The sequence below is a fragment of the Gallinula chloropus genome (genome assembly GCF_964237585.1).
Source record: "Gallinula chloropus genome assembly, chromosome: 8".
Taxonomy (NCBI): Eukaryota; Metazoa; Chordata; class Aves; order Gruiformes; family Rallidae; genus Gallinula; species Gallinula chloropus.
In genome coordinates this window covers 25,172,566-25,198,187 of record NC_140093.1, presented here as the reverse complement: position 1 = coordinate 25,198,187, position 25,622 = coordinate 25,172,566, and the positions used below count along the sequence as shown (strand labels likewise).

The following is a 25,622-nucleotide window of genomic DNA, read 5'->3' as shown; positions in this document are numbered from 1 at the left end:
TCAGCAGACCACCGTGCTGATCTCTCTATAGCACTCTGTGCATGGAACTCCCTTTTTTAATCATCCAGATTTCAGTTGTTTTGGTGTCTGCTTAAAAAATGATGTCTTGCTTTAGTTTCTCATATTAATGTAGTGTAGATGCCACCTGACCACACCATTGCTATAAGATCTAATAGTTTTTGTGAGGTTTGTTTGCTCACCCTTCACGTTACTGGAGCAGCTTGGGTTACGTGTAGGTGTTGCACTGTGAGCTGTCAGCTGCCAATCACTGGGAAGGGGAATTAAAGAATGATGCCAGGATCTCATTGGCACACAAACTCCACAGGACAAGAGACAAGAAGAATTTTCAGGTGACCAGCTCTCAGGTGGACTCAAGTTAATTAATGTAGTGACATCATAGGCACTATAATGAATGAGACAGATTGTGTGCTTCAGATAGTCTCATGCACAAAGGAGTCCTGCGTCGCTGTGCTGGTACCCAAAGCAGAAGCTGGGACTGAAAACCCCTGTGGGAAATATCACAAAGAGGTGCCAAGCACCCTACTGCTATCCCATTGTAGAGTCCTTTCATCCCAAATACTGGAACAACCATAAAGGCAGAGACTGTCTTTGACCAGTGGGACCGGAGGGTTCAGTACACAGTAGGACCAGGTCCTGTGACAGAAGATGATGGATTTTGAGGTCAGCACCCCAATTCTTATGTAGTTGTGATGGGAGTGACCTTGAGTTACTAACAGATTTGGCTGAAAAAATAATTTGCCATCAGTAGGTAGTATCTTGGAAAATTGATCACAGGAAAAATATCTGGTGGAAAACGTAACCTTTTTGTATTGACTGCAGTCTGGAAAAGGAAAATCAAAATGTTAGCACTTTGAGTTTTCCTTCCACCCCAAAAAAGGCATTGATTTGCACAGTTAAATGATTTCTAGAGGAAATGGAGTATTCAGTGATAAAATCCAGTATTCTGTTTTGGCCATTCCAGGTCCTGAGAGTGATAACTAGAGATGATCATAGAAGTCAGTTTAGCTCTATGGCAGGTAACAGTGGCTCGAGGGGTAGTCTGGCTGCAGCTGTGGGTTTAAGAAGGGGATGATAGCCTTGATTTCTATAGAGACTTTGAGGACTGTAATGTTGACATTGAGATGGAGTTATCTACAACAGCTTGCTCTGTCAGCGTTGTCCTGTTTTGAGTCAAGAATGGTATTAAGGCAGGTGCTAGAACTAGTTGTGAGAGCAAGAAAAAGTATTGAAACATTCTCATATTCTCTCATATTCTGACCTTAGGCATCCAAACAATTCCTTTTTTCTTCAAAAATACTGTGAGTTCGTCAAAAGCAATGCAGAGCTGGGTTTGAGAAACACTTGTAAGCTTTCTCCATCTTGATGTGCCCAGCAAGTTTTGGTTTTATGCCGTTGTTGCAAAGGATTGAACCAAATATAATTTATAGGGTTTTTTTTTCTTCTGAAGAATCCGCGCTGCCTGCACAGTGAGAGATTGCTGACAGCTCAATTACTTGTAGTGCTTTAACTCACTAGTACAGTCTCATTATTTATCCAGACTCCGTTTGCTTTATTTAATTTCTTAGCTGATAAATTCCATCTCCCAGGATACTCAGTGTTTTCAGTTTTAATTGGTTACCGATCGGCTGATACCAGTTTGAGAACATGACACTAACTCTTAGTCTGTTCTGTGACTTAAAAAGGGAGATTTAGATGTTCTCTTATGACTCCATGACTTGGTATTTTAGGCAATATTTTTCTATTAGAGTTCCTGATGGGACTTTGAGCATTTAGTTTCCTTCAACTTTTTAAATTTAGGTGGCTGAGTTGCTGCTTTGAGTGGTTTTGGGGTTTTTTTTGAGCCCTCTGGAAGTTTTCCCCTGAAATCTCTTCATGGTTGTTTGGTTTATTATTTATTTAAAGTGAGAAGACAAGATGCTGCAATGCTCAAAGATTGCCTTGTGTTTGCAGCGTTTACTGCCGATGCTCCCTGTTGGAAGTGTTGGGAAAGCCCCCAGATTTGGGCACTCATGAGCTCCCGGTGAAAACCAACAGGACACACTTGTGACTCCTCTTCATGCTTTTCAAAAAGCTCTCCTCTCCTTGTCAATAGGCTGTATTCAGAGAGACAGTCCAGGGTGACTCAGAGTCCAGTGACGGTGTGGTTGTATGGGATCATGCTGGAGCGCTTTGTGGTGCCCAGGGTTATCACAGTGCTGGCTCCCTCTCACTGAACTCCTCCTCTGGATCTACTGGGAACGATGGGACAGCTTTAGCAAGGGCCAAAGCTTGACTGGGTCCAGCTTTGCTCTTACCCAGGAGGAAAGAGTAGTCCTTTGAGGCCAGTGAATAGAAACATACCAAGTCAGCAAGGCAATCTTGTCACAGAATAGTAGGGGTTGGAAGGGACCGCAAGAGATCGAGTCCATTGAGTCTTTGTGGGAAAAGTCGTAGCAGTTTAATATTTCTTTAGTCTTTGAACCTGAGCTAACCCTCCCATGGACACCAACCTCTGAACCTCCAGGCTACACAAGTTTTAGCAAATGATAATTTGTTGTTATTTGCTTTGTGTTTCAAGTGGTGCAGTTGTTGGGTAACTGGGGTTGAGGGTCTGCCTTACGCTGTCCTGTGCAACTAAATCAGGAGGAGAGGGATCTGTTTTTTACCTCCCTTGGACAGGCTTCCTGGGCTGTACATGGCCGTGTGCATACTACCTGTACAACCTGAGTGCTGTCTGCAGTTCCTTAAATCTAGTTTGCAACATAAAATAATAATGATAGCAGTTCCTTGTACAAATTTACATCAGTGAAACCTGGGAGTGGGATCAGGACCACATGCAAAGCTGTTAAGTACTTAAATATTGCTCATAGCAACAAATCAAATCTCCTTTTGGACAAGGAGGTGGTGTAATAAGGAGAGATTTTTGTGTCTGCAGTTTCCTCTCCCCTTCCTTCCACTCTAGCAATTCTTTATCCTTTCATGCACAGTTGAGAATTAGCCATTTATTCTCAGTGCTGGTGATGCAGACTTTGATACTCAGAACGGAATGTGTTCCTTTTTGGTGCTCTGTGGCTTTGAATGAAGTACGTGCTGGCAGGTTAACGGTGCAGAACACTTAGATACTGGTCACTTTTTTCTTTCCATATAATTTTGTCATTTAAAAATCATGGAATATATTTTTAAAAAGAGGAGTCTGACTTGTCTGTTTGTTCAGTGAAATTGTTTTCACAGCGTTGCCATTCTCTTCTGAGTTGAAATCATTGAATAACTATGAGCTGTCACATTTTTTGTAAGTTATAACTGCATCAAGCTGTGCTGACAAAATGTCCCTGCATAACTGTTAATATGCATTGTCATTTTAAGCATGAAACAGTTTAGCTAATGATTTATCTCTTATAATGCAGCCCTTGGGGCAGCTGTATGATTTGTCTCTTTAGCAAGTCAAGTAATTTCTTTAACAAAATGTTAAGCACAGATGGGCCATAGGCTGTCAGTTAACCATTATTGTGCATGCATCTGCTTGCCTTCAATGCACTGTTTTATGTATTCAGCCACTTACTTAGGCACAGCTCTCTGAAAAGCGGAACCTACTCTGATTGGCAAATAAAATGTTCATTTGTCTCTTCTTCCTATTGTTTTGTTTTGGTAACACATGTCAGCAGCTCAATTACCCAGTTCATTAACAGCTCCCAATGGACACGATGGCCAACCCATGATAAGGAGGGCGATTGTGGCACATATGGTCAATAATAGCCTGTCTCTTGGTAATTGTAAATAAAAGTCACTGTTGGCCACTTCCTTTTACTGCCGCTACTGTTTTCCTTTTCACTTCGCTGTACAAAGCACATTTCTCTATCCGAATTGGCCCAAACAAAACAAAAAATACAGTCCTCTTCTCTCAAGATCGCTTTTATCACCCTTGTGGTGGCTGTTCCCTTTCCATGCTGACTGTCCAGCTTAGAGCTCACAGGAGATGGGGTAGCTCTTTTCCAATTCCAGAAACCAATTAATTACTCTGATTAATCAGTTTACTTAAACAGCAACGTACTTTATTCCCATTTCCCTCACTGCAGACTTCTGTAAAGTGCCTGTGGAGTTTAAAAAAAAAGTCATTTAGAGTGTTTTTGTAAGTATGCCCTTTGCCAATAGCAGTGTTTTCAAAGGAGTAATTGAAGTGTGGCTTAATCCTTGTTAGATGAGTGATATTCATGTCTGGAACAGAGGCTTGCTTTTTGGTTTTCTTTCTTGTTTTTTGATATATCATCATCAAAATGCCAGTAAAAAGGGTTAAAAGCAATTTTACTACTTGTGAGTATTTAATGTGGCATTCTCTTCTTGTCTGGAAAGATTGAAAGTTTTCTTATGTATTTGCTGATCTTAGATTTTCACTTTGAACAGGGAAATAGGAGCACGTAGCAGCATTAGCATGCTTTATCTTAACCCCTCTGAGAAATATTTCGTGGCTTCTTGCTTTGTTCTTAATGCTTCTTGAAATTTGCTTTCCCCTTTCCTCTCGAAGTCCAACTGCTAACAAATTTTGGGCTTTGAACTAGCAGGCTGAAACTCGGGGTGCCTAAATCCCCCCTCTGTCCTCATACCCCACTGGTGGTGAAGCACAGAAAGTGAAGGGTGAACTGGGTAGAACTGCAGCTCAGTTCTGGTACCCCTGCCAAAAGTGCTTTGGTGGGAGCACCGCTACCCGAAATTTAGGGATGCTTTTCTAATCTTGGGAGCATGCTTTATCTTGGATAAGCACGGCATTCAGTTGTGGCGTCTTAAGGAGCCTCGCAGGTGTCTGAAGGGTGACTCCAGACCCCTGAGCTCTCCCCTGTTGCTTGCCATATTCATAACTAATCTGTGGCCTCCGCCCAGGGCTGCGGGCACTCGGGGAGTTGTTGAGTGTCAGAGTGTATTTGTCCTGTTTTGATTAGCACAGACCTGGCAGGGCGCACTTTCTGCTTAATGGCTCCTTGCTGTGACAGTGAGGTTTTGGGAGGAGGAGAAGGGAGCCTGGCATCATGTTTCCCTGGGCTAATACAGCAAAATGAAAGGCTGATGATGGGAGGGGGATGTCGGTCGGCTCCAGAGTCTTTGTTAGTTTTTTTTGTATGCAAATATGAGCGTGCGCCTAGACGGGACTGCCCCGAGGGGAGGAGAGAGGGGCCTGTTCGTAGGAATTAAAGATGCCGTTTTGTTTTCCTGAGGACTTTATTTTGAGGAAGGAGGAATGCTGGCAGTGCTTATAGCCCCAGCTGCCGAAAGCCTACCCAGCGCAAACGGGACACAGGGAGGAAGGCACTGCCGGCTCCCAGCCAGCGTAGAGGTTTACTTACCGGGTGCCTGGGGTGCCTCTGTGTCAGCCTGCAGCCTGGGACAGTTCCCGTCCCTCCCTTTCCTTGTGAATTCACCCACAGTGTGATGGAGGGTTGCTTCAGAGCCCTGTTACCTCTGTCAGGAAGAGGCAGTCTTGGGAGGGATGCCTCCAGGTGCTGAGGTTTGGGGAGGGGGTAGCTGGGATTAACCCCTGCTGTGCATCGCCTTCACCCTGCCTGCCCTCCCCAGCCCCCCCGGCCCACCGCCCCCCTCGCGTACGCCGCAGCCTCCTTTGTGCCTCCCGCATCCTGCCAGGCAGGTGTCAGAGCCCTGAATGCGGGCAAAGGCCCTGCTGATGGATACCACAGATGGAGCGTGGAAATCGGTCGAATAGGCCTCAGCCACAGGCCATTTCTTAGGACCCAACAAAAGCCTCCAAATAAGTCAACAAAAATCCCAAAGATCACAAAGAGAAAGTGTCATTTGTCATTTACTGTGGGTTTGTGTGGGGGTAGCGGCCCTGCTGCACTCCTCGCCTGCACCCGAGTAAACACGAGGGAGGTCACTCGCGCCTCTCTGGGCGTGAAAGGCGGCCGGGGATCAGACGGCTGCCGGCAGCCCCGCGATACCCGCGGCCTCCTGCTGCACAACGCCCCCGGGAGCCCTAAAGCTGGGGATGCCCCGGCCGCGGCCTGAAGTGATAGAGACGTGGCACGAGGGGGAGAGCCTGTGAAGCTAATCTTGCAACAATAAAGAAATGGGAAGATCCAGGCAGGGTGGCGAGTGAATAAACCACCGCCAGAACTCTCTGGCATTTGGTATATTGGGGTTGCTTTTTTGCTCTCGTTTTACTGAGCTCTATGGCCAGACAGAATTTATCTAGGGCAGACCCCAGGCTGTTGTTACTTTCAGAGGAAGAGGCTGTGTAAAATTTTATTGAAAATATTTCCCGTTGACTGCAGGGTTGCTGGAGAAGCCATCCCTTCATGGGTTGCAGGGAGATAACCTTTTTGCCCGTGTCCGTCAGGTGCGCTGTGCCCCAGCTGTAATGTGTGGGTTTTCAATGGCTGTCATGTTTTTGCTATTTAATTATTCAAACGCAATGTCTTGCTGAGAGGAAGAACAACCCACAGAATGACCTCCTGTGCCTTATTTTGTTTGGATTTTTGCCCCAACGTGTCTACTTATGGTGTTTCAAAAAGGGGTGGCTGCAGAGCTCCAGGTGATACAATGCCTGTGGCACTGGGTAGAAGTTTTCCGCATAGTGTGGTGCAGCATTTCCTCAGGCCACCAGACAGGTCAAGAGGGGTTAAGGGACAAATAATTGCTCTTTAATTATCTAATTCCTTCTTTAATTAAACATCCTGGCTCAGCTACTGGTAGTGGTTTTGGCTGCGTCTCCCATTTTGAGCTGTGCGGTAATGGGGGGGAAGTGTTGATCCTGAGGGGTCTGACGGGGATCTCCCAGCACCCTGGTGAGTCTCCTCCTTTCTCCTATTTATAGCTTGAGAGGTTGGATGACTGTCACAGGTTAGCAATGTGTGTGTTGTGTCTGTGAAGGTGATGGAGGTAGAAATAACCCAGCTAACATCTGGCCACCTTTAGCTGTGCCGAATAGTGTGGGTTTAGGTCATGGAAGGCAGTGGGTCTCTTAGCGAGGTGGTGCTTACGAAAAGGGCTCCTGAGCACATGCAGACACTGCTTTTCTAAAGGCTGAGCTCTCTGTCCAATTTGTGTGCTTAGACAATACTCTGACTAGCTTCTCACCTATATAGCAATCCAGTAATGGTATTTTAATTGGGGGGGAAAAAGTCATTGAAACTGATAATATTTAAGAAGACTTTGTAAGAAATAAAAACTAATGCAGCTTGTGGCACTGACAGGTAGCTTTCATTTGAGATTACATCAGTCAGATTTTAATACTGCAGATCTGACAAGATGAAGGAACTCAGTGTTTTCAATGAAGCTGCATGTAACAGCCAGGCCTGGTAAAGAGCAACACTGATGAAATCAGGTGTGAAAACCATTTCACTTCATATAGGTTTTCTCCCTACTTTAGCCTTAATGCCTTCTCTCTACATGTTTACACTTGATTTGACACGTAGTCCTGGACTCATAGATACTTTGCTCATTTTCTTCCTGGCTGGTTTACCTTCATGCCTTTCATATGCTGCTAAAATGAAATTAAAAGTTAAGTCAGTGTTTCAGTTCTGCATTCTCATTGCTGTGTGAATGCAAGGTGCAGGGAAGCACCACAAGATTGTACTAAGTTTTTATGACACTTTTTTTACAGAGATCCTTATAGGTCTCCTGATACTCTCTACCCAGTTGGTGAGGGAATTCAGCTCAGGAACCTAGCAATAAAGATTCACTTTAAATTGCACAGTTGAAACTGGCTTTTTATAGGCACAGATGTAGATGTTTGCAGGAGTCCTGTACATTCATGTAGGGTCTGCAAGATAGCATTGAAAGAGTTCCTGAGATCTGGGGATTTATTTATTTTTTTTAACCCATTGTACATAAGCAAAGGCAGCTTTTGTCAGATGAGGCCTCCAAAAGGGACCTTCCTGAGCATGTTTCAGGTCTTGCTCCATCAGCTATGGTGAGAGTGCAGTGCCAACATAACCCTGGTAGCATGGCTGGTGTGCTCTCCTCCACTCATCTAGCTTGTCAGCAGTAGCTCTTCTGTTTACAGTGGGCAGTTGCATGTGAGGTTAACACAGAAAAATGCTTTTAAAAATGAATATGTTTCTTTTTATTCTTGAAAAGCAATATGAAGCCATCCTGGTGGTATGTAGCTTGGCAGTTACTGAGGAAGGCAGGTGTTACTTGGGAACCCACCTGAGAATGTTTGGGATTTGTCACTGGTTCAGACAATCTGTTATGTCCATTTTGAGATACCCTAGACTGGCTGCTTAGTAAGGAGTGAACGTGTGCTGCTTGGGAGAGGATGTTGGTGCTGATTTCCCCTTTGTTTTCAGAGACAATATTCTCAAGAACAAGAACAGCTTAATCCAGTTTTACTTGGGGGGAAAATTTCTGTGCAAATAAGAGTCTGAGTCAGACGTTTTTGCAGTGCATTGATGCTGAGCTCTATGGGCGTTTCTCCTGATGCCCTGTGTGTCTTGGATCCAAAAACCCTGATGGTGTCTGGACAATGAAGATAACTTTCAAGAGAGCCTTTGGTCTAGCAGGAATTTGTTCTTTTTTTGGTGTGCAGAAATTAATAAACTCTTCAGCTGAATTGCCTGAAAAAGCACTTTGCCTTACTCATGCTGTAAGACTAAGTAAACAGATTAGGTGTGTTTATTAGTTCAAACAGCTTGAGTGAAATTGGAAATGTAAGATAGCTAGAAATGGACATGGTAGGGGGCTTAGTTGGAGCTTGAGGAGCAGTGATTTTTTTTCTGGCTTTGTGTTCTCAGTTACTTCCAAAGAAATCATGTTAAGAAGATTATTTTAAATCAATGTCTATACCAATAATGTATTTGGTATTACTGAAATAGTAGCCACAATGCTTGTATTTCAACTGAACAAACAGTTTCAGCATCACTGGGGAGTGTCTGCCCTCTTTAGGTGGTTTCCCTGGAAGACTGGGGGAAGAGGAAATGCTTGCTGCCTGGGACAGCTGCTGATGCAAGTGAAGAGTCTTTGCAAGTCTACTCTTTGGGTTCCTTACTGCTTGCTGGAGAAAGATAATGCAGTCGGGTACTGGAAGAGGCTTTGCTGCCATCACAGCTGTAGCTGTGGGGTCAGTGGCAGCTGGGCTGTAGCTGGAGTTCACTTGATTGCCAGGGAGCACAGGGGAAAGAAGCTGTGATGCCATGAGTTAGCTGGTTCTGTACCTGAACTCCTCTCTCCATTCCCATGAAACCCAGTGAGAGTTTCCATTCTGATTTCTCTTTAAACTGCTGACTGCAAGAGCTGGTAGCCCCTTCCTGGGTCAGGGGCGTGCTGTACATGCTCTGCTCCTTGCTGACTTTCCTTAAGCAATGATCAGGGTGTGGCAACAAGGGCCTTTGGCCCAGCGTGGCTTGGCTGTTTTGCAGTCACGTCCTGGATTGTTGCCTGAGCATCAGCACATCTGTGTAGAGCTGTACTCCATGCTGGAAAACCTCCCAAGGTTAGGAGGAGTAATGATGAAACCTCAGCAGAAGGAAGCATGTAGTGCCTGTGTTTCAACTCCAGGCATCACATATGCTGGCATCTCCTTGCTTTAGTAACTGCAAGAGTCAAGTCCAACTGCTGCTCTAAGCTAATTCTCACGGGACTTCTCTGTGTGTTTTTAGTATTAACACTTATAATACTAATACTACTTTTAGTATTAACCCTTCTCTGGGCTGTCCTAAGGTCCGAAGGGGATCTGAAGACAGGCAAGCAAGTAAACTGCAATTGCATGGGAATGTTTAGGTGTGCTGAGATATGCTAACACAAACACTCTAGGACAAAGGACACACGTGGCATGAAGTAAATGATGGTGTATGTGAATTAATTTCTTCAGTAGTGCTCCCCATGCTGTTCTAATCACTTCCATAACCGTTTCAGCAGTAAGGCTTCAGTGGGAGATCAGTAGGGAAGGTCTCATGGACGTGTGTCTATAAGGTCAGAACGCGTAACTCACAACATGTATTTGTGTGTGTTCACTAGTTCAAGGAAAGGAACAAGGCCCTTTTGCTTGTCTGACTGCTTGGGACTGCAGCTCTGCTCAAGTATTTTAAATACTTGCAAACTGCTGGGAGAGTTAAAAACCAAAAAATATCTAATAATTCAAAGACTTTTGGAGGAATTTAACTATTTGTTGCCCAGGAAAAGGCCTTAACTCATAGTTGAACACTGGACAATTATTTGAGCACGTTTGTACACTGAAACAACTAACTCTGATTTTGTTTCTCACTTTTTTGCTATTTTGAAGTTTGCCAACTGAGTTCTGGGTCGTGAGGAAAAAGCAGCTTTTCCATACAAGAGGATATAATAAGTTGATCCAATAATTTGCTTTTAAGCTAATCTTGGCTCTCATTGCTTTCTTTTTGAGCATCAGCACCCCAGTCCGATGAAGGCTCTGACATCGATTCTGAACCAGATTTACCTTTGAAAAGAAAGCAGCGTCGTAGCAGGACAACCTTCACGGCAGAGCAACTGGAAGAGCTGGAAAGAGCTTTTGAGAGGACACACTACCCTGATATTTATACCAGGGAAGAACTTGCGCAAAGAGCCAAGCTCACAGAGGCTCGTGTCCAGGTACGTCTTTAACAGCTGCCTAATGAAGGGAGTTTCCTCTCCTGTTAGCATGTCAGTCCTTCTCTATTCTTATGTGATCCTACGCTGGGTAGAAGGAAAATGTGGAGCTGTGTTGTTTACAAGCTTAGGGGCTTTCGCATCTGTACATGGATGTTGGTTTTCCAGCACCTTAAGACAACTGCTTTGGAAAAAAATAAATTGTGTTTTCCCTGGTAATTGTTCCATGCCTGCAATGAATAGAATCCTGAGCCTTTGGAGAAGAAACTCTGTTATCCCAGTTTGTTTTATGCACTTGACCGTCCTCTGCATGTAATCAGGCTGGCTGTTGTGTCAGATGAAAGTTATTTAACCGATTTAATCTGTAGTTGTTTGGGTCTTTCAGGTATTAACAGAGGAGAGAAAAACATTTTTAAAAGGACAATGGGTCTGTATAGCCATGCAAGGCAGCAAGGTTGCTGGTGCAGTATCTACAGCTTGCTTCTAGGTTTGCTTCTGAAGTTGATTTGATTTAAATCTTGTGATACCTCTTTTATCCCCACTGTCAGTTTGATTTAAAAGAAAGTAAATCCTCGAGTAACTGTTATGTCTTCACAACTCATCTGGATTGCCTGAAACAAGCTAACATACTGGAAGACTAAACTATGAAGTTGATTTTTTTTTTTAAAGTGTGAACCTGTATTTTCATATGTCCAAAATGGGGTAAATAGCAGCAAAAAAAAATCTGGAATATATGACACTCTGGATTTCAGGTTCAGGCTAGGATTTATTCAGTTTCATGACAAAGAAGGGTGAAATGTTTCATACCACAGGCAGAATCTTCTGTGCCTCTTTCACTACTTGACATTTAAGAGTCATTTGGCAAAGCATGCCCCATTTAAATGGGTCAGTGTTCATAAGCAAATGTGTGGCTGGGTGACAAGCTAAATATTGTGCCTTGTGATCTTACCAAGTAAGAGAAATGAGTCATAACTTGTTTTCTAACCAAGGATACAGGTGAATTTGGTTACCTTGGTGAAACTCTGCATTTATGCTTTGACCTGTGAAGCTGAGCCTGAGGCATTCAGACTCTGCAAACCATCCGCAATGAGCAATACAAAGCATCCCTCTCACTTCAGACATGCATGGCTGCGTTACGGGGTGTCTGTCTTGAAAAGCCCAGACTTGGTTGGTTTTACCTGCTAAATTTTTTTTGCAGAAGGCTTCACACTGCATTTCTTGTGTTTATGACAGTGAGAGAAAATCAGATATATGGATACATTAGTCTGGAAGGCAAACTCAGCAGTGCATGACACTCCTTAATATATTTACTAAGGGAAATGCTTGTAAACAGCTTTATATATAGGCTTGGGCCAGGTAAAACCAAATTCAGCCCTGGGAATCATCGACACACAAACGTAATAAAGATAACTTCCCACAGGAGTTGTGTTAGCAAGGCAAATGGGATCTAGATATGATGTTTTGGGCTATGTTAGTTTCAGTGGAAAAATACGATAAAATGAAAAAGACCTTGTTCGCGTTTTTCTAAATCAATGACCCACAGCTAGAAGAAAAGCAGAACTCTCATTAACATAACAGCTGTCTTAATGTGGCTTTAACCCTGTGACTTTTTACATTCCTTATGGCTTCCTTGGCTCCCTTGAGACGCATCCTGTCTCACACCACTCCTATGATCTACAGCCTCATGAATTCCCCAGTACCTCTGACATATGGATATTTTACCTAACCCAGCATGGAAGAAAGTTCCCAGTCAATCAATGATTAAAATACCAGAACAAAACCTTTCTGGATTAAAGATGAGCTGGGGTTGAAGTAGCCAGCCTGTGGGCAGTTTCCTAGTGCACTCCATCTGTCTGGTACCCTTGAAGGCTGGCAGAGTGATTTAGCCATGGATTAAGGGATACAGGATTTGCCTTATCAGCATTCAGCACCTCTCTACACCCCTTAAAATAGCCACCTATGATGGGGATGAAATAAAAGACAACCTGTGAAAAGAAAATAACCCTAAGAGACTTGAGGCTGAGAGGGCTGGATAGCCATACTGATGTAGCATTCAAGCTTTCTTAGTCACACTTCTTTTTTTGGTATCACAGAGATCAGAGATACCAAGTTTTATGTGGATATATGTACACAAAGACCCCTTTGACTGCTCCCTGGTCAAGCCTCATCTAAAGGAACTGGCTCATTGCTGCCCTAGTCCAGCTGAGCCCAGAAAATTATTTTTTTTCTCTGGAGCAGTCTGGTCCAATTCTGTAGAGTTGTTTTACATTGTCTAGGAAGTTATTGAACTGATTACAACTGGACCGATCTTTCTATACCCTCAGTCCCTCCGTGTAGCGCTCGCATCTCATGTTTTGTTTGTTCTACCCTGCCGCCCCCATGCTTCCCCTTTCCTTCTCTTCCCCAAGGCAATCTATGAACACCCGTGAAAGGAAGAGCCTTAAACTCTCAAACCATCTATTTTCTCACTTTCCCACTGCTGAGGAGTAACCAAATGCATTTTTTTAAGCTGGTTGGTTGGAGGTGGGGGGGTAAAAATTGCCTCTGGGTTGAGATGGAAGTTAGAGCAGTTCAGTCCCTAGAGGGGATATTTGACAGCTACAGGCAACTGAACACAGACTTGAATGTCATTTGTGTACTTAGTTGTGGGGACAGAAAAGGTTTGTTGGGGAGAGAAGTGTTGCAACAAACTCAGTGTTGCAGAAGTCATGAGATGCATAACTAATCACTGTGAGTACTTCAGCGCTGGTGTCATAAGGAGTTAAAATGCTCCCTGTGATTCCTCCTGCAGTGCCTTTCTACTCACACACTGCTGAATCTTCTTCCCTGTGCTTGAGTCTGGATGTGGTGTGGAGCTGGGACAGCCTCTTCTGCCTCTTCCAAAGGCACACAGGCACTTACGTGGAGAAAAATTCTTTGGTCTTGTGCATTCTTCAGCTACAACTCAGAAACATATATAGTCCCAAAGGATGAATCTTCATGAAAAAATAAATAGTAATACCTCGGGACTTTAAGGTTAAAGGCTCACGTATTGTGAATAAGAGTCACAGCCATGCAGTGCTTTACTGGTCCAGTTTAAAACCTAATTAAAAGCATCACTAAAGGCACAGTGCAGGCTCTTAAGGTCTGTGGCCTATTTTTCTTGACTCAATCTGAAGGTGCATTATAAAACTGAGTTTTTCTCCAGTGTAGATAAAGATCAAAGGCCGTTCTGAGCTTCAGAGCAGTGCGGCTGTGGCTTCTGTAACAAACAGCACATAAGGAATGGAGTGGGTAGCATCTTTTCTGGTCACTTCTTGTTTCCCACATCAAGTTTATTTTTAGACCTGGATGAACTGAGCAAACTTTGGCAGCAGCTTGGAGCCTGTTGCAGACTGACAGCAGGAGGTGTTTACTTCAGTCTTCTGGTGAAAGATTTTCTTTAAAAAGGCTCAGGTTTGTCCTACAGCAGGCCAAGAGCCTGCCTTGGCTGATGGGCCTGGGTGGTCACACAGATCTTTTTGGGCTGTGTTAATGGCAAGCCTCTCAAAATATCAGAAGTGTGATGTGTGACACTTGTGTGTTGGACCATGTTGAGGATGCTTCCATCTCTATGGATCATACAGGGCAGGAGGTCCTGCTGGCACACGGCCTTTCTCTTTAACCCCAAAAAGCAATGAGGGAAATCTGTTTGGACTCTCTTAGTTCATAAGTAACGGTGAAAAAGCCAATGAAGTCAGGAAGTGTTCTGAAACATGAGTATGTTCTGTCCTGAAAAGACCCTTCTCGGCTGATTCCCAGGTTTAAATTCTTTTGCTTGAAAACTTCCAAAAAGAAAAATGCTGTTTAACAGAAGAGCATGTCTGAAAACACAGGCAGATCTCTCCAGGCTACTGGGATGGGATTGAATTTTCCCATGTCAAACTTGTAATCTGCTTGTAAGCTTTGGTAAAAAGCTTATTATAGTCTCAGCAAATAAAAGAAGTCCCAAGAGCTCTTGAGGAGCTGGAAGAAAAATTATATATATATGAATATATATATTTAAAGTTCTGTGCTTTTGCATGTTGTTTACTTTCACTGTGGCACAGGGAGGGTAAGAAATGTTTTGTTAAAGTTTGTCAGGGTGGGGGGGAAAGGTGAGAGAAGTGATGACTCTTAAGATGGTAGTAAGATTTGAAAGCTCTGAAGTCCAGCCTCTCAGCTTGAATAGTCTCTTCTCAGCACCAAACAGTGAAAAACATTCACAGGGAAATCATGGGGGGTGGGAAGATCTGTGCCAAAAGAAAGTCTTTAATTGCCCTCAGCTCCTCTGAAATGGTTTGAGTTTGTATGCTGAACTGCCTAGTCCTGCAGGTGATGTGGTAAAGGAAGGTAGGACAGATGCAGGAACATTTAAGACCTTTCAGCAGATCTTTTACAGTTATTCCTGATGTGGTTTATGGAGAATTTATAGTGCCTTTTTTTGAGGCTGTCCCTCTTGCATCATGCATAGGATAAAGAAAATGCTGTGTGTGTTCTTGTAGCAGATAACTGCATAATTGCAGATTATTTTCCCCCTCTGGGGTAAAGAAGGGATTCTTGTGGGTAAATTAGCTGAGTACAATCATATGCAGGCCTGAGAAAACACTTCTAAATGTAAAGGAAAAGGGATGTGATCTTTTTTCTGGTCCCTACTACCTAAGGGCTCAAATTAGCAGTGCTTTTATTTATAAACACACAGTTCAATTTGTTTGTTACTCACTATTTTGCTGAACTATTAGGCTGCTGTCTTTTACAAGTATTTGTGTAGGACTAAGTCAAAGTCTTTTCAAAGAAACCTATGTGTATGTTGGATTGTGCTGGGGAGTGTTGAAAGTCCTCCTTCCCTTTGGCACAGCTGTGTGGTTTCTGGATTTGTTTGGCTTTTTTCTTTCTTTCTTTTAATTTGTGTGTGTTTTGGTGTTTTTGCTTGCTTTGGGAGAACTCTGGTCTCCATGGTGTTGATAACTCTGTGTATCCCAACCAGCATGGCTTCCCATCACCATAAACAACTGCTCCCAGCAGGCCCCAGGCAGAGAGCCTGCAGCCTCCTAGTGTTCCAACTGGTGCTTGTGGCTGGCTGTTCTCAGCAGGCTGGCAGCACAGCACCGCTTTGGGATGCTGTGAGGAGGCAACAGGCCTGCCCGTGGTGCCTCTGTGCCTATGCACTAGATGTTATTCCTGTGAGGCCAGGGGAGCGCAGAGGTCTCTCACCAGGAGGGATCACAGGACCCGGCACTGTGGGTGTCTTCAGCAATCACCCTGCTGTGTTTTGCAAAGATCAGTCACCTCTGCCCCGGGCTGGTGCAGCCCAGCTTCACTAGCAGAGCATCTTTCAGCCCCTACTTTTCAAAAGGCAGCTCTGCTGCTCCTGGCACACCCCAGGTTCATCCCCTGAGACACACCCACCGAGGATTCCTTCCTCCCAGGATGGTCAGGCTTTATTTTGAACCTGTAGATGTGGGGGAAGGGGAGAGGTGGAGAATGGGGGTGGGCTGGCAGTTACTATGAAAAATAGCGTAAGGCAAAAGGGGAGAAAACCACCCCCCATCTAAAATTAGAAGTGCTGTTACCAATACATCAGTCTTTCGACTCCATGTGCTTTTGGAATGCGTCCTTGCAATGGTCAGGACTGTGTTTAACAAAATATCCTGCAAAATTCACATCTTGAATGTTTTGCCCTGTTGGATCAGAGATCTTTTTGCCTTAAAAGCACATAGAGCACTCTGTGTTTATGATCAGGCTGTTGAAATGTCAAGGCTAATTACACTAGTGTGCTCCCAAGTGAATAAATGAATCTTTTAAAGAATATCCTGTTGAGATCAACGAAATAAGCTGTTGGCATGATCACTTGCAAACTAATTAAAGGAAAAATGATAATAAAGGCCAGGATCTAGATATCAGAAAATAGAGGTGGGAGGAACCTATTAGCTCACCTACACCATTCTATGTTGGTGCAAAAGATTTTTTTTTTTTTTTTTAATATTGTGGACTGATTTCTTTTTTGGTCACTCCAGTTCCAGATCCTTGAAAAACTGGAGCTTGCAATACTTACTTCCTTTAAAGGACTAAGTTCCCCCCCCCCTCCCCCTTTTGCTCTAAATTTCATGATCTTAATTTCTCTTTCTGTGATTGTCTTGGATTTGGCAGGGATAGGGTTTTCTTCCTAGCAATGGTATATGCTGTGGTTTGGATTTAGGATGAGAATACTGTTGATAACACATTAATGGGGCTGTTGTCAGGCAATGTTTACACCAGGTCAAGGACTTTTCAGCTTCTATCTTGCCAGCCAGTGAGGGGCTGGGGTTGCACAAGAAGCTGGGAGGGGGCCATGGCCAGGAGAGCTGTCCCAAGCTGGCCAGAGGGATGTTCCATACCGTATGATGTCATGCTCTGTGTGTAACTGGGGGGAAGCTCACCAGGGCTAGCTCACAAACTATCTGGGTATCGGTGGTTTGCAGGCAGTGAGGAATTGTGCTGTGCATCACTTGCTTTCATATTTCTTTACTCTTACGCTCTTCCTTTCCTGTCCTATTAAAACTGGCTTCATCTCAACCCATGAGTTTCACTGCCCCCCTCCCCAATTCCCCATCCCACTGCGGGGGGGGGTGGGGGGGGGTGAGGCGGGGGTGGGGGATGGAGGGGGGGGTGAGTGAAGGGCTGTGTGCTCCCTTGAGTGGTCTGCCCAGTTAAACCACAACAGAGATGTAAGTTTTGGCCAGACACTGGGGTTCAATTTTGTTTCCAAATCATCTGGGTAATTTACATTCCTTCATAGGAACTGGGGAGCCGGAGCCTCACTAGAGTGACTGAGTTGGCTCTTGGTGCAGACGTTGCTTTTGGATGCTCGGGTGCCTCAGGCAAGCCGTGCTTTCTCTGTCCCTGCCTGCATCTGCACAGCACCAAGCACGACGCTGACCTAATTTAGAGCTCCTGCACGTGACACCAACACAAGTATATCATGTTCCTTCTGCCACAGTAGAATTTGTGTGAGAATGCTATGTTTTGAGTCTCCAAAAATGCAGTAGCTTGTTTATCCACTGCTTTTACTTCCATGGAGGAACGTGGTGTTGTGGTGATTTGAAGTACTGCCCTGGGTTGGTCTGCTTCCGCTGAGATTCGTGCTGTTGCTGGTGAAGGCAAGATACATTAGTTTGTCAGATTGAGCAGATGTAGATAGTTTAGAGTTGCCTTTCTGTCATACCCACTACAGGGTGGTACTTGTGGTCTTTACCGGGTCCATGTTATACACGGGGCATCTCTGTGTCCAGGTGATAATCGCTTCCCTCTCAGAGGGAAGGTTGTGGGAGAGCAGAAGCATCTTGTGGGGAAGCTGGTAGACTTGAAGATGCTGCTTATCAGATGAGGGTTTTGTCACACTGGTGGAAGTTGACATTTGCTGAACATATGAGGACAGTGTGTTTAAATCATGTTGGGAATGTACTGACAGAAGGAAAGGTTTCTTCAGGTGTTTACAGCATGTTTCTAAGCAGGTTTGTTGGCTTGTGGGGATCAGGTTTATTTGTAAGTGTTGGCTTGATATTGGCAACATTTTTCAGATTTCTTTATTTACTGGTAATAGTGCACATGGATTCTTCATGGTAAGTGCAGATGAGAGAGTTTTTACATCCTGAACTCTTCCGAGTAAGTCAAGGCTGTTGAATGTAGTCTAAGGGAAAGGCTATGATTAAAAAATAAAATCATTTCAGTTAACAGAAAACATATAACTGCTACTGAATGAAGCTTGGGATCTGACGAATAAATGCTATATATATAAAACATATATATGTAAATAAAATGTTTAGGCTTGTGTTATTTAGTTTTGAGTAATTTTTTCTTGAGTTTCCAAAACAGATTTCCAACTTTCCCATTTGATTTTACTTGTATTCTTTCTCTTGTCTTACATTATTTCTTCTTTGTGTTCTGTTGCACCCAGCATCTGAAATTTGCAGTTACTTGGTATAAAATGGGACAGTTAAACACAGTTGCAAACAAGTCTCAAGCCATGTGAAGAGGCTTGGTATAAAATGGGACAGTTAAACACAGTTGCAAACAAGTCTCAAGCCTCTGAGGACAGTAAATAGTGGCAATAGTAAAACCCAATGTTTTTTTAGAGTTAGATTCAGAGTTAATTTTGTAAAAATGTGTGATGGCAAGAGTTGGGATCACGCTTATGGTCATTCTAAAGGTAAATTATTTTTAGTATTTTTATCAAGACTGGTCCAAAGCCTGTTAAAATCAAAGGGAAACAAGGACGTATGCGGATCGGACCCCTGGTGCTTTTACTGCACAGATGTGTGTGGTTTTGTTTGTTTTATTTATTTTTAAACTGTGCCCTCTGTAATGATGAGTGTATATGGTATTAGTGGCAACAAGATTCACTCCAGCTTTGAATTTGTTCAAGGAGTTTTGTTGACTTAATACTGGGTGAACCCTGGCGCTGGTCAGGCGCCGCCTGCCTTCTTGCTGCCTGGGAAAAGTAGGAAGCCAGGGCAAGTGGCAGTAGGTGTGTGTGGCAGCTGAGGGGGCAGTGGGGCACGGAGTGGCAGTGACTGGACCCGATGAGCCTGGAGTCTGGCCATGCCAGCAGCATCCAACACTGATGCCAGTCAAGTAGCACCCACCCAGCATCTCACAGTCATGTGGACCTGAGGTCAGACAACTTTGGTATCGAGTGTGTTTCTTTTGGGGATGTTTAATGAGAATCTGCAGTTCTGGAAAAAAGAAATTCTATAAAATGAGCCAAAAATCTACCTGTAAGCAAAACTTGGCATTAATGCAAACCACTTGCTACTGAATTAAAGTTTGGGATCTGACTCGTTTTAATAAAGGTGTATGGCTTGGGGCAAATGCTTATCTGCAGAGGAAACAAAATCTTGTTACCTCATTTTCCTCAGTGAAATACACTCACACAGTGTAGCTCTGTTAGTGTTCCCAAAGATCATCAGATAACCCTCTTGACCTGAAGAAGGGAGAGTGTCATGGAGAAAGCCATGGTTAATGGCCTGGGTAGGTTAATTACAACATGTTTGCTGTTCCCTGCTCTCCCTCTGACCTCCATTATCCTCCCTAAGTGCTCTTTGGCTCTTAAGCAAAGGCTCTTTCTCCCTCTTCAGTGTGTCTTGCCCTGTTTTCCTTCTCTTTGGTCATCTTCAAAAGGTACTGCCACAGGAGTGTGGGATTTGGGAGACAGAAGCAGGTGGAAGGAGTTTGAGGTGCAGTGGGAGAAGTAGAGGGCAAGGAGAGGTGTCAAAAAGGATATTGATGTCTGAAGGATGAGTAAGTAAAAAGTATTGCTGGATATCCATCCTCAACTGTTGTTCATCACAGGTCTTGCATCCCCACCCTGGTGCTTTGTCCCTGCCAGCTGCTTTGATTTGTGCAGAGGCAGAGAAGGGGTTAATATAGACAGTATGTACAAAAACTGAGAGGGATTCCTGAGGTAGGGCAGAGGCTCCATCTACCCCTCTGTCCTAAATCTTAATCCAGAGTGGGAGTGTGTAATTGAGGAGTAGACATTGTGACCAAAGGAGAAAGCAGCTGGGTGAACTAAGCATCTCATTCTAAAAGGAGGATGAAGCCAGATCAAACTACTTGGTGACAGATGGCCTACGTCAGAAACCAGATGGCCCAGCGAGTCCCACCACTCCTGCTATGAAACAGCAAGGGGAGGAGAAGCCCATGGTGTAGTCCAAAACATTGTTACACCGTGTGTAAACAATGATACACCTACAAGTCCTCTCTGTGACAGCCAATTCCTCAGCCAGTGTGGGCTGCTTGCAGGAGGGGTAACAGATTTGGGACCCAAGTTACTTTTACAAATGCTTCTATGTATGATGACTCAGCTAACACGCCTCAGTGGCTTTCAGGCCAGGCTGCCTTGCAGGCTGAGCCCAGGTACCTTGTCAGATGCTAACACTCAGTTAAGGTCTCACCTAATTTATGGTGTGCAGCTGCCTCAGAGTGTACAATTATGAGCAACTTTCTGTTTACAAATGTGTGTAGCCTCCCTTTCTTTTCTGCCGTGGTCAATCTCATGGACAGGGGTGCTGTAACCTAGAAGTTGCTGTAAACCCGCAGCAGGGCGGTGTGGGCACGCTGGTCCAGGCAGCCCTGCTATTGCCCTTCTTATTTGTGGTGTGTGTAAATGCTATAACATCAGTATTAACCTATGTGGCTTGCAATTGTTACTGTGCCTGCACTTGTGAAGCTTTGCCACTTCCTTTCTTGGGTGCAGTAAGAGCCATCCAAGACTCAGGAAACTTAAAACATGAACTGAGAATGACGTGAAGGAAAGCAGATTTACAGCTAGAGTTTCTTGCTAATCCAAACCCCATCTGTTTAGTACCCTGTCCTGGAAACAGATTTCAAAGTGGTTCTGAAATGCTAATCTAGCATTGGAATGCTGATCTACTGTTAATGTCAAGTTTATTACGAGATGTTGTGTACAGATGTGAATATGGGAAAACTCCCTGGGAGGGCATCGTGTGTTTTGTACACAGGACTCAGTTTTCAAATTACAGTCTTAAAGTTCTGTTGATCGGTAGTAGTATCAAGTACAAACACCTTCCAACAGTGTGTAAGTGGCACTAACTTCTCAGCAAATGAAATGCAAAGATGGTACAACCCAGACCAAATAGCTTTGGCTGGCTCTTAGATCAAATGGAGAGAGTTTTCCTTTCTCATTAAATCTGGCACAATAAGGACGCTGATTGACAGCTGTTAAAAGCACTAAAGCTTGAAAGCATTAGTCAGCTTCTTTTTCAGGAGGGGCTGTATCTGAGAGGAAACCGGGGGTGGGGATGCCTGTGTCTTGTCTGTTGAACACGGAAGCGTGTGCACCAAGGGCTCTCTTCTCATCCAGGAGCTCTAAGCCCAGTGTGCATCTCCCGCATCTCTTCTCAGACACGGAATGCATTTGAAATACGATGCTGTTATTTCTGATGCACCCATATTCCATGTGCAAAAATCAAATGTCCCTAATTAAAACATTTGTAGGTCTGGTTTAGTAACCGTCGCGCTAGATGGAGGAAACAGGCAGGAGCCAATCAACTGATGGCTTTCAACCATCTGATCCCAGGAGGATTTCCACCCAGTGCCATGCCAACTCTGCCGACGTACCAGCTCTCCGAGCCCTCCTATCAACCCACCTCCATACCGCAAGGTACAGTAGCCAGCAGGTACTTGGTTAAAACCATGTTCTTGGGTACTTCCTGTGTTGATCTATCAAAGAAACATTTTCTTCTCTAATGTACGGAAAGGGGGGTGTTCACTGTTTTAGAGGCTCAGTCAGTGAGGACCTTGCAAGGCTGGTTACTTTAAGTACATAAGAGTTCATGTTTGTTTTGCTGCTGGAAAGGGCTGGTTAGATGTGAAGGGTGCTAGCTGGAGGAATGGTGGCCTCATGCACAGTGGAGGTGCAGTGTTTGCTAGTGATGCACACGCTTCCCCACCCTTCCATGGCATTGGCCTCCTCTGCTGCAAGTGCCTGGCACAGTGGGGAAGGACACGGCAGTCACATTCTGTGGTCTTTGTTGCTTTTGGTGATGGTGCATTGAAAGCTTCTGTGAGTGCTCACAGTATTTACATGATGGTGGAAAAAACCTAGCTCTTTGGAACATCTTGTAGCACATCAGGTAGCAGGGGGTCTCAGCATGGTCAAAATTTGTATTAACCTTATCAGAAATTCTGTGAACTTGGATGGATTTGGGGAGGGGAGGAAACAGAGCTTCAAATTTAGGGTATGTTAGATTTTCCTGTTGAAGGGCAACCTTACAGGTGAGTTTCTGTATGAAAAAATTGCTGTGCTGTCCTTGCTCCCTCCTTGAGATCTGGATTCTAACTGTTGGTGGATGTTTTTGCCAGGCCATGTTTCATTAAGAGAATTTTGTAAAGCTCAGGGCTTCTCCAAACCATTGGTACCTTTGCTACAAATCATGGCAGAATCTCTGTGCTGTGATCATAAAGGGAAAGCCTGTTGCCAATCTTCTGAGCAAATAAAGTTTTTCCTTAGAAAAAAATAATATATATATATATGAATTTTCTTTTAAATTTTCCTGTAGTGATTTGGAACAATATGTGCCCAGTAAGGATTGTCTGAAAACCACATGCATCTGCTATAATTTTTAGTCTTTTAAGAATGTTTATGTACCATAAGTGGCCTGTTAAATATTTTGCAATATTAAAGACTTACCTTTCTATTTAACTAGCATTTATGTGCAGGTCCTGATGCAATTCTGTCAAGTTGAGCTTCACATAATGAACTTATTATACCAGAAAAAAGGAGGAAAACATATCAACATGTTTCTTTTGCTTCTAGCTGTGTCTGATCCGAGCAGTACCGTCCATAGACCTCAGCCTCTCCCTCCAAGCACTGTACACCAAAGCAGCCTCCCTTCGAATCCAGAGAGCAGCTCTGCCTACTGCCTACCCAGCACCAGGCATGGATTTTCCAGCTATACAGACAGCTTTGTGCCTCCGTCCGGGCCCTCAAATCCCATGAACCCTGCCATTGGCAATGGCCTTTCACCTCAGGTCAGTCCTGTGTTTTCAGACAGAGGATTTGCTGTATACCAGAACCAAAGAGTCTATTCCCTCAGGCCACAGTATAATGAATTGCCAAATTTAAACCATAATGTATTCTTTATACAAGCCACATGATTTCAGTTTGCTAGTTTCCTTCTTTTTTTTTTTATTTTTTTCCTCCTACTGGCTGAATCCAGAGTCATAGCTTATATTTAATTTTGAGTGATTTATAATGTGATTGTGCAGGCTTCATGTTTACATTCACTTGGCAAGTGTTTGTGTGTCCTGTTTTCCTGAGGATTCATGGCTAGCTACAGCAAGTAGATCCTGTAGTTCTATAAACAAGGTTGTCTTAAAAGATAACCTTACCAAGGTTTTACCAAATGGTCCAGGAAAGTTGCAGGCGAGTTGTACGAGGAGAGTTCCAAGGGCTGAGCAGCAGACATTGAGATGAGCCATAATCGAGTTATAAATACATAAATTAGGAGTATTACTGCTCTTTGGCAATATATAAATGCATGAATGCTATAATTGTTTTTCTAATTTGCATGAACTCTTTTTAGGAAATCATGTTAATAAATTGCCTTGATAATTGAGTGTCAAAAGGTTGGTTAAATTTTCCTACACGCGGCATCTGTCTGAAGCTGACATTATTAGTTAAAGCTTGAATCGATGGCAGTTGATTTTATTAGCAAGAGCTTTGCTCAGGTGCCTGGAAAAAGATGTCCACTAAATTCTGAGAAGTCACAAAGAGGATGCAATCTATAATTACAATCAGAAATCTCTTCAGGGCTGAAAGTGAGAGTTTTAACAGCTTTATCTTCTTTCCACCCTTTTTTCCTCTCAGTGGTTAGAAAAACAGAGAGAAGCTCAGAATGACACAAATGAAAAGTGAAAAGACAATTATACTCAATTACACACTAATCACTGACTATCACCACTGCCTAAGCAGGGAGAGGGCATTCTAATAGGCAGAAAATGAGATTTTAATGGCACAAAGGGTGGCCAAAATAACGACTCGTATATCTTTGCCTCCTTCGTTTTCTTCAACTTGTGGTTTGCATCTCGGGAGTACAGTTCCTGGTTCCTGTGCAACGGTGATAACTCTGTGCAGCTGAAAAGTTCAAAGGCACTGGAGTTGAAAAGAATGAATAACAAAGGCAATGAAATAAACATTTTTGCCCAAAGGCAAAAGTTCATAAACCCTTTTTTGTAACAGTAAATGTAATTAAGTTTCACAGATTCCTATAGCATAGAGTGGGGTACAAAACTTTATGGCTTGAAACCTCAGGAAAAAAACTACCAACAGGAAAACAAACGGATGTACTCCCAACAAGGCTTGAATGGATTTTGTTCTAAAGAATTCTTATTTCTAAATACAATTTCCAACAAAAGCCGTGACATTATATTAGTTGCTTCAATTTTATTTATTTATTTTTTAAATGACTGGGTTCCTAGTGTGCAAGGCTTCCACAATTTTGACATAGCCATCTTTCCGGGATTCAGTGTCAATCCATCAAAAGCAGTTGTTATTGTCAGTTCAAATGTATGTTGGTTCTGGCTATGAAAAATATGTGATCTTTTTCCCTTTCACAAAGCTTTTATTGTCTGTGACACAGAAGTGGAGAACAACAGTAGAGAAATCTTGTGGTGTCTGGGCAAAGTGGGACAGAAAAGTGAGGCCAGGTTTCCTTGCCCCAAAGTCTGGCTGATTTTGAGGTTTGATGTAATCAAAAGGAGATCCCAGAGCAGATAAGACTATCATTTACTACTAATCATTTACTGTGCTTCACACCCAGCCCTGTCTTTACGCCATGAAACTTCCAGGTTTTGTTCTTAGGCTTTTGAAACCTCCTCCTACCCCAGTGCTTCAAGCTCCTGACCTGGCCCTGCACCTCTGCTACCAGGTTTAGGAGGTTTTAGCTGATCACACAAAGGGATTCCTTGTATCTGTTTAGAGTTTGAACAGCTGCTTGGCCCACTGGATGAGTACCTTCACTGGCTGATAAAGCTCTTTCAAACAAACAAAGCCCCCAGTCCTAAATTCATAGAGTGTTACCAACAGCCTTAAAAGAGTTTTGGGGACTAAAGAATGACTTAGACACATATAACATGTACATATGTATAAAAGGACATACCTAGGCTTTCTGCTTACATAAGGGAGTAATAAGGCCTGGAATATGTAAACGATGTGCAACAAACTGTGGGACTAAGAAAACAGTGATTGTGTTTTCTGCCTGCAAGAGGAGCCTCTGAGGCCAGTGACTGTGTGAAATGCCCCTTGTTGTGGGGTGTGTCGCGGCGTGTCCCCTTGTCACGCTCCCTCGGGGTTCTTCCCGCGGCGCCCAGGTGGCTGGCAAGTCGAAAACCAGCTCTGTGCTGAGGATTTCATGGAGACAAACAGTTTTCCTGCTGAGTGGGCATGTTCAGTGTCCTGCCTGTGTGCGTGGAATTTAGATGAGAAGGAAAGAAGGTCTTTTTACTAGCCGGTGGATTTCTGACCACAATAAATCTGGGTGTGTGAGCAATTAACATAATGTTTCCACCCATCA

General features: G+C 43.7%; 1 protein-coding gene across 3 annotated transcripts in view; it reads left to right on the top strand.

Annotated features, from left to right (window-relative positions):
- Nucleotides 1–25,622, top strand: part of PAX3 (paired box 3) — a gene marked incomplete at both ends in the record, with an annotated part of 79,227 nt that overhangs the window by 42,977 nt on the left and 10,628 nt on the right. For 2 of the 3 annotated variants that reach the window (XM_084267099.1, XM_084267098.1), the window contains 3 exons: nucleotides 10,346–10,551; nucleotides 21,544–21,709; nucleotides 22,865–23,079. In XM_084267099.1, coding sequence (XP_084123225.1) covers nucleotides 10,346–10,551; nucleotides 21,544–21,709; nucleotides 22,865–23,079 — 587 coding nt within the window. The remainder of the gene's footprint in view (nucleotides 1–10,345; nucleotides 10,552–21,543; nucleotides 21,710–22,864; nucleotides 23,080–25,622) is intronic. The other variant, XM_084267100.1, reaches the window with a different exon arrangement.